The 14,298-nt window shown below is 43.5% G+C and overlaps 1 protein-coding gene across 3 annotated transcripts in view; it reads right to left on the reverse strand.

Annotated features, from left to right (window-relative positions):
* Positions 1-2,699: 2,699 nt before the first annotated feature.
* SERINC5 (serine incorporator 5) overlaps positions 2,700-14,298 on the reverse strand; it is a 43,944-nt gene continuing 32,345 nt past the window's right edge. For all 3 annotated transcript variants that reach the window (XM_037373187.1, XM_037373188.1, XM_037373190.1), the window contains 4 exons: positions 13,808-13,874; positions 10,468-10,507; positions 9,655-9,802; positions 2,700-9,345 (listed from right to left, as the gene is read on the reverse strand). In XM_037373187.1, the coding sequence (XP_037229084.1) occupies positions 9,198-9,345; positions 9,655-9,802; positions 10,468-10,507; positions 13,808-13,874 (403 nt within the window). In that variant the 3' untranslated portion in view covers positions 2,700-9,197. The remainder of the gene's footprint in view (positions 9,346-9,654; positions 9,803-10,467; positions 10,508-13,807; positions 13,875-14,298) is intronic.

The following is a 14,298-nucleotide window of genomic DNA, read 5'->3' on the forward strand; positions in this document are numbered from 1 at the left end:
CTGGGAGGGAGCACCCTGGCCATTTGCCACACCAGCCTACCACCCCTGAGCTTGCCAATTTCCAGGCTCTCTTCCAGCCTACACCACGGCCATTGGCCACTGGAGGCTGGGAGATGAGACACCTGGCTCTCGTGCTGTCAGAGGTGAAGCTGGAGCTTCCAACCTGGACAAGAATCATACTGGCCTGCTCAGCTGGTAGCCACAGAAACCAGCCACAGCTCAGCCAGCTGGAACTTTTCCTTTGTTTCAGAAGGTGCTGTCGAGACCTTACAACAGGACACTGGCACTCACTATGCCTGTTGTGTCGACACACCAGTTGCTGAGTAGCCTGCAAGTTCAGGAACAGCAAAGTCCAGCAACAGCAAAGTCCAGCTGTAACCTCCTGCCCCTCACACTCCTGTCACAGACCACGCAGTCCCTGCGTACAAGTTTAAACAAGCTCCTCTTGCACCACCGCTGTTGTGCAAAGCAGACGTAGCTCCTGGCAAGTACAGATGCTGGACTCCCACACTCTTAAACCCAATGTGTTGTTTTCTCTGGCCCCCACAGCCTGTGCAGTGGGGCTGCACTCAGCTGGAGCAGCAGCTGCAGCTACTTGGGAGTTCAGAGCCCTGGGGCTCCTGCACCAGGGTCTAAGGTCTCACCAAAGGTTAACTCTTTGCTGTGTGCTGCAAACACCACAACAAACACGCTTGAAATGCTTATGTTCCCTGAAGACCATCTCCTGGCTGGAAACGCCAGGAAGGAACATCCTGCCAAGATGCTGCAGGGTGGGCTGAAGGCAGGGTGGGCTGAAGGCAGGGGTGGGCAGGCCACTGGGAGGCCGCTGCGCAAATGTGGCTGGTCAGCTCTTGCAGACCTTGCACCACTTGGGAACTGCTTTAGCCTCGCACCTCAGTCAAAACATACAGCCCCCCAGCTACGCACACCAGAGCTGCAGAGAACTGCAGCTGCCGTCCAACCCTTAGCAACTTGGTCAGCAGTTTCTCATAACCACAAGGAACCCACGTGCGGGAAAATTGCTTGGAGGGGGGAAATTACAGAAAACTGGGACCTAATAGAAGCTGTAGTATTACAACTTTTTAGAGGAAAACGCAGTTGCCACTTTTGGACAGCACAGCCTGCTATCCTGGGGGAGCAGTGGAGGTGGAGCAGAGTAGGGACACCGTGGCCAGGCTCTGCTGTGCTCCCTGCAGGACTGGGAACTTGGTGGTACCACACAGCTGGTAAGCTGCACAACGGCTGTCAAACGGAAAATATATAAGATGATGCCTGTTGTTGGGCCAACAACTGTGGTGAAACTATTCTCCTTAGATGAACCTTGCTCATTGTAATCTTGCTATAATACTAACACACATCTCCACCCCAAAGTTACCCACCTCCAAGGCACAGCCACCCCTCACCGAGCATGCGCTTTCTATTTCTTATCAACTATGTCTTTAAATGAGAGTGAGAGAAGTTTACACCAATCAATAACGAAAGAATGTACGACTGGAGTCACTCAAGCTCCACCGGAGAGTGAAGTATGAAATGTGAATGAATGAGGGGAGGACATGGAAGACTCCATTGTAACTTCCGGGATCAGTTGACAGGCTGAACCTGCCTTTTCCCCCACAGGGACACCTATTGGGTTAGAACTTTTACTTATGCATGCTAAATAACTAACTCATTCTAGTTGTCATTGGTATAGTTTGGCTGTGTATCAATTCAAGCTTGTTTTTGCAAACAGTCCCTATTACTGGCAATCACAAATCTTGTCATGACTTTATAACAAAGAGTGTCATTCCATAAACTGTTAATGGGCATCAGCAGTTGCCGGCAGCAGGTAACACATTTAAACAAGGAGGGAAGACCAGTCGAGGGGTCCCCCTGATGTTGGTGTGTTTCCCTGAACAAGGCAGTCGAGTCGCCCTCCAGTCCAGCAGGGCTGTTCAAGTGAGGGGTCCCTGTAATGGGATGCTGACAGACTGGTTGGGCACAAGGGTCTTGGCTTTCCTGCGGCACTAAGACAGATGAAACACCTGGGGTCGAGAGGATTTTCACACACACACGCACACACCAGCCCCCCTTTCACGTGACACCATGCCCTGGTGTGGGTCTGGTCAGCTCCACGGCACGGGTACAGCCAGTACCAGCTGGCAGTGCTGAAATGGGACTCTACAACTGCCTTAATATGGATGGCAAGAAGCAAGGGACCCATGGAGAGGCAGAACTTTCCCTTGTGCGGACCTAGCTGTCAAGTTCAGCAGCAGTCCATCCTACCATAAGGGCAAATGAGAAAAAAACCAAACAAACCAAAAAACAAAACCAAAAAAACAAAAACAGAGTTCCTTGCTTCAAACAACTGCACAGGCTCCAGTGCTATACTTGGCCTGGAAAATACTGTGTTTGCACCAGGAGAAGTATCCGACGTATCTGAGAGCTGGATTGTATAGAGCAGACACCACGAAGAAATCTGTGCAACCTGCCAGCTTCCAAGATCATGCTCTGAAGGGATACAAAAATAACATGGACAGCAAGGCCATGTAATATTCTATAGGCCAACAATTTTTTTGTTAAACATCCAAATACAGTGGACAAAAAAGATCAACCTATTTATTTTACTAGCTCAGTAACTGCTTAGATTGTGTATTTATATATTTTTAAAGTTTCTCCTGGAACGAATTGAGTTTTCAACTTTAATTTATCACAACAATTCATTTCAAATGTAAGAAAAATTTTATTGGTCCATTAAACATTAAATCTATAACAATACATTCACTCAGTATACAAAAGGAAGTGTCCATAAAATCCATTAACATGCTTTAAAAAGGCAAAGCTGTTGACTATTTTACAATGAAGATGTTACAGTTCTGAAATCTTTACTAATCCTTAAAAGTCAAAGTGTTACAGTTACTACAGATCACAACACTCACAGAAAATGTTAAATAAACTAGCAAACCTCCACTTCACTGGGCTACAGCTTAATAAAATAAAACCACACACACACACCAAAAAGTTCCCTTGAGATATGAAGAACCTTGAAAAAGACTACTAAAAACCCCCTCACCATTAAGAAAATGTGTTTACATTTTGACTACTTTGCATCCAGCTTTCAAACATGGCATATACAAGACTGACCACCACTCACTGGTGGAAACAAAAAGCAGACAGTGAACCCGTATGTCCCTAGTAAGTATCTTCTTAGCTTGTATATGACAAGTTGAACTATTTTCTCTGAAAATCAATTCTCTTCGCTTTAAACCTGCTTGGATGTCCACAAACACCTAAGCACCTGGACATGTATCGGTAAGAGGAAAAATAAAGCTACAGTATGTGTAACTAGATATTATATCCCCATTGCTTTCCAAAATTCTTCTTGGCTTTGCACTGAGGCTTCTTTGGCAGAAGCATGGTTGCAGTGCTGCACCCTGCAGCTCTGGTGAGCAAAAGCCCTGGAAGCTTTAAGCTGCTGGAGTGGTTCCAAAACTGACAACTGTGGCTTGAAGAAGTTTGTGCAAATGGCTGTACACTATGGCACTGGGAGCTCTGGGAGACTGGCAAACAGGCAGAAGACAATATGGCTTATATCTGAAATAAATTCCAACTTTTAAAAAATAACATTATTTTTAACAGGTTGGAATGAGTTGAAACGGGGCTTGAGTTAAAAAACACAAAACAAAACTGGACTTAAGGCCTATTTGAAACCTACAGAGTTTCTTCAGGCATCAGAAAGCAGCCATCATGCCAGTCTCCTGAAGTTTCTACTTCAAACCCTCTGCAGTGTGTCTGCATCCCCGTCCTGGGGCACCTGGGCATTCTGCCTCAGGATGTTGAAAATGCAGACATACCAGTTCCCGAGCTATGTATCCTGCCAAGAGTACAAAAAGCCAAAGCTTTCTAAGCACTTCACCCCTGGCATTCCCTTGTACAGTCATGTGAAACAGTTCAAACTACTGTTTACAAAATTGAAAACACAAAGTAAAATGTCATAGTGCTGATTGTGTTTTCGTCCCAAAAGAACTTTTAGGCCACTTCAGAAAACAAGCAGCTTTCACAGAGGAAAAGTGATCCATATAATAAACTATGATCCTTGACTTTGCTTCAACACTGCAGGTTGTCCTGCTATAAAAAGGAAAGGATCAACAAGACCTGGCAAAGAAGTCTTCGCTAGTTTTTAGCACCAAAGACATCCCACTTGATAGGGGTCAGAATGGAAGTGAAGCAATGCCTTTAAAAAACAAATCCAAGGAGGAAAAAGGCAAATGAAATGAGGAGGTACAGCCTGCAAGCAAAAGCCATTGCTTCTAAAGACCAGAAGGAAAGATGAGAGCAAAATTTTAGCTGCAGGTAATCTTGCTCATCTAGGCACACAGGTACAGTCTCATGATATTTTGCTTCATCAACTCATTTAGGAGGAAAGCCTAAAGGTTTATAGCATAAAATCTTTATAGCATGTTTTCAAAGCAGTCAGTGGATTATTTTGTTACCAATACATTCAGAGATGCCCATGATACTGTGGGCTGCTAGCCAAAGTTCAACCAGCACTATTTCGAGTGTCCAAATTTTCCTGATGCATTGGTCAAAACCAGAGAACTGTTAAAAACCAGCTTTTTTGCAAGTGCAACAGTTGCTTCACTCATAGCAATGTTCTAGCCCATAAAAAGCTGCACCAGGGGCTGATGAAGCAGTTATACATGCACAGTTTACAATTTCAAAGCGCTTCTAGATTTGGTGCTAAACACAAAGGTGCTAAAACACAAAATAAATAAATAAATAGACATGCAGTGTTTATGATTCTGTGAGGGGATAAGCCCTCCCTCTGGACTATGCATATGCTAGCAACACTGAATTACCCGTTTCAGACACAAGTGGCCCAACCTACTACAAGCTTTTTGAGCCTCATGGAAATGCTTGAAGTACAAAGCTAAGAGTATCACAAAAATGTAATTAACTCTGATGTGTGTGAACACAGTGGAGTTCCTTGCTTGGCATCCATCTGCAAGGGCTGCCTACGTGCTTTGAGGAACTAGGTGGTAAACAGCAAACAAGCATATCCATCTGCTTTCCACACATTCTTAATAAGGTTTTATGGTCTCATTTGTTAGTCCAGCTGTTTGGATTCAGAGGCTTGCTGTCCGAGTCCATCCCATTGATTTTACCCCAAACAATAACAAGTAATGACTGCAGCTCTCAGTTCCCTTCATGAGAAAAACTAAAATTATTCTAGTCTCGGACAGCAGTGCAGCAGTGAGGTTCCAAATAACCTTCCTTACAATAGCAAATTTGAAAGAGTAGGAAAAGGCCAATAAAACTGTCTCATCTTCTCAGCAGCACTAACTTCTGCCAACACGGTCTGTTCCTCCAAGATGTTCCTCCATTAAACAACTCAAATTCAAGTTTAATTAGAGGAAACTTCGTACAGGACGTGTTCTCTAGCCTTCCTGTCTTTGTAACAACAGCTTCCTTACTTCACACAGGCCAAAAATACTAGAAGCCAGAAAGACTGCACCGTTCACATTCAGGAACAATTTCAATGAACAATCATGGCACAAGGCAGGACAGACACTGAACAGCTAACTGCCTCAAGCAGAACAGCTGCCCACCTGCATGTGCTTTTAGGTATGTGTCAAGAAAGTTAACTGTTTACAATTTAAATGTAAGTGTAGGCAACAACTACTCAATTACTCACAAAAGCATCAGGCTCTCGGTGAGTTTTCCCAGTTCATCTTCCACTGTACAGCAGTATCCGAATCAGTCTCATCCCCAGAGGTCTGTCAAGCACAGACTATTTCATTGTCCACATGCACCATGGGTCTGACTGTCTTGTACACGCTGGCATAAGGTACAAGGCAGCATCACCCAGTCACAGGCTCAGTTCAGGTTTTCCAGTTCCAGTGCCACCTGAATTACCAGCTATCACAGCAGTAGGTACTGAAGGCACTTTAAAAGGTTTTAAAACCCCGTTTGTGTGAACTGTTTGGAATTTATGAACTGGGCATTTGACTCCTTCAACCACAGCCAAGGATTTTATTAAGTGGTTGCACATGGAAGTTCACAGTACGGATTTCGCAGCAAACATTCAGGCTGCAACATTTGCTGGGCCAGCAGGAAGCCGCGCCTCACTGCGGAACTAGAGACTTTGCACACCCAGCTGCCACCAGTTACCGCTTCCTTAGAGAAGTCTGGAGATCCACAGTTGGACCTGGGGCCACAGCATGGACATGCAGGTCCTCAAAGTTATTTTTGGGGTCTTTTCGCACAAAATTTGCTCAGAAGCAGACAAAGCAGTCTAGTTGGGTGCTCCCCCATTCCCTCCCTATGTATACCCTCACACCTAGATTCTGAAGGTCAATAGCTGGTGGAAAGGATGAAGGAACAACTCAGCGAGGCGTGTGCTCTGTAAAAAGAACAGACTCATGCCTCGCTGTGGACTTTCCTCCTACAACCCTGTTTCCTTTGTGCAAAATCTATTTCCTTAAATACAAACTACAAAAAAATGAGCACAAGGAGGTGCAGGAAGTCCTTATGCAGGCAGATACTCCCTACATAAAATTAGTGTTTTTGTAAACACGTAAGAACATACATTGGCCAAGATATGTATTAAGATCATCCACATTTGCGACTGGGATCCCTGCTGTCAGAACCACAGAACAGTTACATTCCCTGCATTACGCTTGACGTAGCGCATGCTCTCCTCTGTAGAGCTCCTTGCCCAGTGTTCTGTTATAAAAAACATTGCTACTTTTTAAAAAAACACGCTTGGTTTCTCATAGTACAACACACATTGCACTAGAAGGCAACTCCTGCAAGCCTCTGTACTTTAGGGAACGGCATTCATCAAGGGAGGAACAACAGCCTGGACCATCAGCTGCAGTTCACAGCTCTAGCACTGGATCGTGACTGCTTCTCAGAACAGCTGCTATGGTGGGACAACCAACTGTCAGACTAAATGTTAGTCATCATTGCAAAGCCCATAGGCTCTCACCTTAGGGATGGGACAGATAAAGGCTTCTGCATTGCAAATGCATTAACAAATGCCTTTTTCAGCTGCAGAAGAATCTGCACAGCTGGACTCCAAACGCAGAGACATACCGATGAGCCACCACGCTAGCAGAGCTCTTGGTGAGATCAGAAACCTCCCAGCAGAAGCAGAAGGAAATAAAACACCTGCCTCCCTCTCCAAAGCTATCTGTTGCTTTTCTAACTCAAAGCTAAGTCTCAACTGCTTTTTTCCCCCTGAAGTGCAAACAAGGAGAAGAGCAGCAAGTCACCTCTGGACAGACTTCTCCTTCCCTCAGATCTCATGACAGATGTATTTTGAGGCTCTTAAGCACTGGGGTAGGTGGTACAAGTATACAGGACTGCACACCTGTAGATTTCGTTTGAGGTAAGAGTGCATATGGTTGGGAAGATTGCACCCCCAGCAAGCTCCAAGCCAGACAGGAGCCCTAGGATACCATAGCAACAGGGCAGCTAATAGCGGTAATGAAATCAAGAGCAGAATTGAGATCTGTTACATTAGTATTACTCACCAGGTGTCCATTAGCCATCAATTATTGCAACAGAGCAAATGCATGCAAATATTTTGGCCACCTCATGGGCTTCTAGTTGTGCTTTTCTTTGTTTTGCAGAAAGCATTGGGTGAAGCTATAAGGGTCAATCATATTTCAAAAAAAACAACTGCTAAATCAGTTGTTTTGTTTATTTCATGCATATTTCACATTGTGTGTGTGTACACATGTATATGTAAGGAGAGAAGACAAAACTTCTGGTACTAGCACAAGTCATAAATCCATGCCACTGGAATGTAGGTAACTACAGTGGGTTCAACCTTATTCAGCACTTATGGCATCTGAGTTGTTGTTCTACCACCAAATCATCTGCTTAAAGCGAATAAAAGTGACATGGTTCTGACACGATATTGTCAAGTCAGTCATTTGTACTAAGGCAGCTGCTGTTACATGTGTCTTCTTGTCTTTGTTTTTTCTGCCTGCTTAGCCCACTGCTTGGAACAGTTCTCCAAAATAAGTTTAGTCTCCATTAATGGATTGGTTGGCTAAGTCTCATCCCAACAGCAAAACTAACATCAACAGAGGAGTATAAAAATATAGCAGTTAGAAAGGATACTTTCCAACCAACACACAGGCAGAAAAGGAAGATGATGCACTAGAGTCCTTTCCTGACCATCAATGCATTTAAAATATTATAGTAAGTAATGGAAACTGAAGATCCTGTGAGATGTTCAGACAAAAGTTGAAACAGTAGGGTAGAAAAGTACATGAGCATTCCACTTTCAAATTTAACAGCAATAGGCAGTGCTCCTGTCACTCGCATTTTCTCAACAGCAAACATTCTGAATAAGGAATGTACCATATCTTAGATCCCTGTGCAGTACACACAATTTTCAGTTTAAATGAGGTGGCAAAGCAAAGCTGAACAAAATTCTGAGTTTAAGAATTTGTGTGTAGAATTGCCCTTCTGTTAACAACTGGACCAGAAGTGAATTGCATAAAATATTCAGGTGCCTTTTAAAGTTATAATAGAATAAATACTCTATTATCATTGGTACATTCCTTTCTCAATCTAGGTATACAATAACTTAATATATTTAATATTTAGATAAATGATTTTTAGTGGATGCTTTGGCAGTCAAATTCTTACATATTCTCTATTTCTACAGAAGTATTTAGTTATGTTTTCTGAAAAAATATCTGGATGCTACTTAGAAGAATTCTCTGCTGTACAAAACAGCAGTCCAAATCATCACTGCAAACTGTAAAAGACACAGTTAATAAAAAGAGTATAAAAAGGAATGCATATTTGCTAGAAGATATCCAGCATTCACAGGAAGGAAGAAGATACACCTGCACTATGATCTTTTCTTTTCTTGATTATGAAGCCAGAGAAAGATTGTCAGTTATTTGAAAAGCATTTCACTTATTCCAGTTTATGCAACAACTGTGTTTGCTACACTCCACACCTAAGTTACAAAATTTTGGAACAGATTTGTTCCTTTGGGCAATGCTTGCTCATGATGACTTAAAAAATTTAAAAAAGTCTTCAATCATTTGTTTAGTCTGACTAAAAGTTTACTAACTGATACATTATGATAACTGGGCAATAGGTGTTTCCTCTTTACAAAATGACTGTTGTATTTTATTTGTAACAAAAAAAAAAAAAGAAAAGAGAAAAACACGGAAGGCCCTTCTGAATGTTCACACTGAGAACTCTCTGGATGGACAACAGAGTGGAGCAATAAGAGTCCACAAGTACAGACAGACACAAACCCAGCAGGAGACCATCTTAATCCAGAAGATGGACCAGGTTCCGGTGAAGAATTTTTCCATCTGAGCACTTTCATAACTGTTAAGAGGAAAGAAAAGAAAAGAAAAAAAGAAACAATAAACTCACTATTCATATCTCAGACTACAGTACCCTCTGTTTTTCCAAGTGGGTAACAGACTTCAGCTAGGTTAACCCAGACATGAAGCAGAGGACAGCAGCCCTTTACAGAGCAAGATCTTGCTCAAGAACTGCCAGCGAAAGACCTGAAACGTCTCTTCCAGCTTCTTACTTAAGGAGAAGACACAGCAATGACAGAAGTTCCTGTCCACATCTCCCCTCTCAATGCAGAGAGGCATTAATTTCTCAGCTTTAAAGACAGACACTTACTGGAACCAGTGAGTTACTGTCATCATCACGTAGAGCGAAGCCAAGAAGAAAACGAAGTGGAAGTAGGCGTAACTGTATACTGTGCCTTTCTTCTCATCGTAAATCACAGTCTGACCTCCCCTTTTTTCAACATGCTCTTCAGCATCACCTGTAAGAGACAGGAAACAACAAAGCTTTTGCAGATTTATTAAGAACTGAAAACAGCAGCTGGCATCACCAAGAGCACAGCAAAAAGTCTACAGGGTGATTTAGGAAAGCAACACTTGAACACTTCCTTGCCCTCAGGGCATGGGTCTAAGCCTTTGGTAAGGAAAATCAGATTGCCACGGAAATCCTGCCTTGTATCAGTTTCCTGGCCTACTGGCTAGTTTTTGAGCATTTGGGCCATTTAAATTGCTCTACCTGTAAAATATTCCTCCCACAAGTTCCAGCTAATAACCCCAACCGTACCAGGTCCGCAAACAGGACACTCCCTTCCTAACTCACTCCTGGACTGCAGTCCCTGCAAAGCCACTGAGACAAAAATCCAGCAGTCACACCCACAAGCATGCAAAGAGCAGAGATTACTCTGTGTATGTTGCAGTAATGAAATGTTCTTTAAGGAATCATTAACTAGCCTGTTGTTTTAAAATGGTATTGTTACATCCCCTGCCTTTTTCCCTAACCTAACTCTGAGCACTTCAGCTGCTTCAGTTTGATATGCTACAGAGCAAGGATACAAGCAGCTTGCCATGTGGAGTTGTGTCCTTACTCTCTTGGCTTTAATCTGAAAGCCACTAGTGAGATAAATTGTGCAGTGAAAATGTTAATTACCATCTCCATCAGGCACACAGCAAAAGCAGCAACGAGCTACCTGTGGAACAGACAACAGGAAGGGTTAGAGTCTGTGCTACAGCAAAGGAGCAGAACAGCTGGTGAAGGAAGGGCTGTTATGTCTATGTTACAGACACTGATTTAGAAAAGTCTAGTTTATTTCCAACCAGCACAAAACTCAAATTAGGATATGCCAGGTAGTTCATAACAGCAGTTTCTAAGCTTTGGAAAAACCTACTCAGTAAGATTTGGAGCAAATAAACCATTCTTTGAGATTCACTCTACCCAGTTTACATAACTCAAGGTCAAACACAGGTGCAAAGAATTATGACGATGCTGGAAAAGCTACAGTAAAGCAGTTGCACATTAGTAGTTCAGAGGGGACTTACCTCTTCAGACTTGCATCTGAGGGCTTTTTAAATAAAAAATTTCTCTACTGAAATAAAAGTGTAAGGAATTTTTAAAACCTTGCTGTATGGGTAGGAAATCACAACTGCACAAGCTAAGTCAGAAATGTACTTCGTAAGATTTTTCTAAAATGGAGCCAGAATGAATACAAGTAGAAAGAGTAAAAGCAGAAAACTGGTCTTACTGCTTCATTTAAATGAAGATCTTATCTTTTTTTAACTGATGGAAAAAGGAAGGCTGAAATTGACACTTTGTACTGAGGGGTAATATAAATGGGAAAAGGGTGCTGACTATCCAATAAATATATCAGTGCATTTTCTGTATCAGACCACAGTACGAGCCAGCACTTTCTGTAGTGCATCACCAATATTATCTGTTCTGATAAAATCCTCTTCTGGAAGTTATTTTGGTTGTGGTCTGATGAAGACAGCGAACCCTGTCAGGAAAATTCCCTTCCCTAACTACTATATCAATCAGTCTTTACTGTACGGAAGTATATTAACTTTGTTAATATACATTAGTTCACAATATACGCTGTGATGTAATCAGGTAGTGGAGTTTCACTGGAGACTTTGATACTGTTCATACTTTAAAAAAATACAAAACAAGCTGTCCTTTAGGACAGCTTGGCTGTGGAAATAATGACTTTGCTTATTGGAAGCTTAGAGCTATCCGTGAAGGCTAAAAGATACCCCTGGACAACCAAGATGATGCCAGCATCCCAGCTCCTCTAACACATCTTTCAAATCCTCCCAGCATCATAGATAAGTAACTATTGCAAGACTGACCCCAGGGACATCTGGATCAACAGATAATCAGCAAGAACACTGCAGATACATCACTGCTTTGCAAAGTTTTACTATGACTAGTAAACAGTAGCGTGGTTGGTTAGTCAAATCTGAATGCTTGAAGGGTATAAGGTTCCTGCATAAAACCACATTCGGGGTGCCCCAATTTGGCTGGGACACCTCGTGTGCATGAACAAATATTTACCCTTGTAATTCTATACCTTGTGTTCTGGCCTCTCTCCCTAGTCGGCAGGCCAGTTGCAAGTTTTCCCCAACACCCCCAAAAATCAGATAGCAAGCCTTTAAGGTAAAGTGTCCCAACGAAAACATCACACGGCAGTCTTTACCGTGCATATCTGTGATTACATATACTTGCTGGGTTCATAAACTCATGAGAAGCCAAAAAGCTCATTCCTTTTTAAGAGGCTGGCTGAGAGTTTAAATAAACCCTTATTCTGTATCTCTCTCTACTGCTGTGCCAAGCCTCACCTACAGTGCCAGCTTGAGCTCCTGTTGGGCTGCACTCACATTCTGAAGCAAGTGCTGAATTCCTTCAAACATTTTTATTCAGTTGCAATAAAGTCATTGCACACACAGAGAAATGAAATTAGTAGTGCTGGCACACATACCGCTAGCTCCTTGTAATGCTCGGTTGTCTTCAGCATAGATGCCCACAAACCCTCTGTACAACACAAGCAACTGCAGAGCTCGTTCACACTCCTGGCCAGGAGACAAAGGCCTTTTGCCACAGCAAAGGCAATCAGAGTGCAATTAGTTGCTCTTCACCAGTCACTTTTTACATTTACGTTCAGCAGCTCTTGTACTGCTCTTTAAAACCAAATAGTCCTGAAATAATCCTGTTGGCAAGCCCTGCAGCAGACAAGCCAGACCCTCCCAGTGATGGGGCCACAACCAGTGCCTGCACTGTGCCAGCCACCCTCAAGCTGCCTGCTACTCCTGTCACAGGGTGCACTGCAGCCCCAAGCCCTTTGGAAAAGGTCTCCTATGGCATAATACTGGCAGAGGAAGGCGGGTGGGTGTGAAGGGCAGCTGTTTGCTACAGTGCCCCCTTGCCCTGCCCTGCCCCTCCTCAGCACAGGGCAGGAAGGCACAGGTCCTGCCTGGACCTGCCCAAGGTACACCAGGCCATGTCTTGGTGCTTGATGCTGACCTGCTGGCAGGCTGCCCACCTGAGAGGGCTGGGGTGGGGGCGAGGAGCCACTGGGTGCTCAGCTGCTCGGCACTGGCACCAGCACCCCGTCCGGTCACACCATCTTGCCAGAGGAAAGCTCTGCCGGCACTGACACATTCCCACAGTGAAACGTGTTTTGCTTCCCCGCACCCAGCTACCGCAAACACCGAGTGCCTCAGCGGATACTTCTGCATTTTTGGATTTGCACAAACACTCGGATTAAAGACTTGGAAAATCGAAGTTAAAACTGCAGGTGCAGGTAACACTAGTGCAGAGAGACCTAGGGATGGAGATGCATCCTCTGAACACACACACACATACATTTGAAGAGGAACACTAACAAGCCTAAGTAAGGAGTAACTTACTCAGCAAAACCCCACCAATTCCCCAGTGTTTCTGGGTGTTGCCAGGATAAGACGACCAAAGGAACAGGCATACAGAACGAAGAAACACGTACCGCTGAACCAGGGACAAGAAATGAAATCTGAGATGAAATTATAGGCAAAAAGAAAGGAAGTACTTATGTGTGGAAATAAGATAGAAACTTGGGCTCTTAGTCCGTTGCTACGGGAACAAAGGCAACCAGGACTGAAAAAGTTCAAGAACGCCTCCACTTCTTCATAGCTTCCCAGCAAACCTTTCCTTTAAATAGGAGGACATAATCTTGTGTGGAGCAGCACAACAACATTCATGGGAAGCCTGTAGGATGTTAAATCAACTGCAAGAGCAACAAATTATTTCAGTACATAAAAGGCACCTCCACAGGACCAGAAAGAGCTATAAAAGGGTCAATGTGGACAAGTGTTCTGACAAGTCCCTACCCTGAGGCACACAGCTATGAACAAACTTTTGTTTTCACCTAGTTACGGATGACTTAGCCATGAAAACAACAGCAAGAAAAGCACATGAGGAAGTCTGTACAGAAATCCTGTGGGAGGGAGCGAGAACTCACGTCAGTTTCAGGTGTTGCATATATTCCCCTCAGTGCCTCTGAGCTTGCACGTGTTGTTGAAGTCAAACTAGGAGGAAAAGAAAACACTGTCAAAACCTCAGCATGAGTATAAAGCCCAACAGTGTGATTTTTCAACACCACAGCAATCATAAATGGTCTACTCCCATTATCTAAGCTAAGCATTTGCCTGGACGTAGCAACAAGCACTAAGCCTGTGAAAAGTTTGTTCTGCACAAGTATAAACCAGCCTGAAAACAGCCACTGGCCAACTCAGTCTGAATCACGAGCTTAAAAAGTAGGTCACTCATGAAAGGTGAATTCATCACCATCAGACAGCAGCAGACAGCTAAGTGCTCCAATTTGCAATTCAGAAGAGCTCTCCCCTGCCGTGCACAACCGGTGCTTTTATATTAACTGCACAGCCATCGCTTTGGCTCAGCATTTCTGTAAAAGCTTTGCCATCGAAGTAACAGGTCACTGGCAGCAGTTTT

This window comes from Falco rusticolus, chromosome Z, assembly GCF_015220075.1.
Source record: "Falco rusticolus isolate bFalRus1 chromosome Z, bFalRus1.pri, whole genome shotgun sequence".
Lineage (NCBI taxonomy): Eukaryota > Metazoa > Chordata > Aves > Falconiformes > Falconidae > Falco > Falco rusticolus.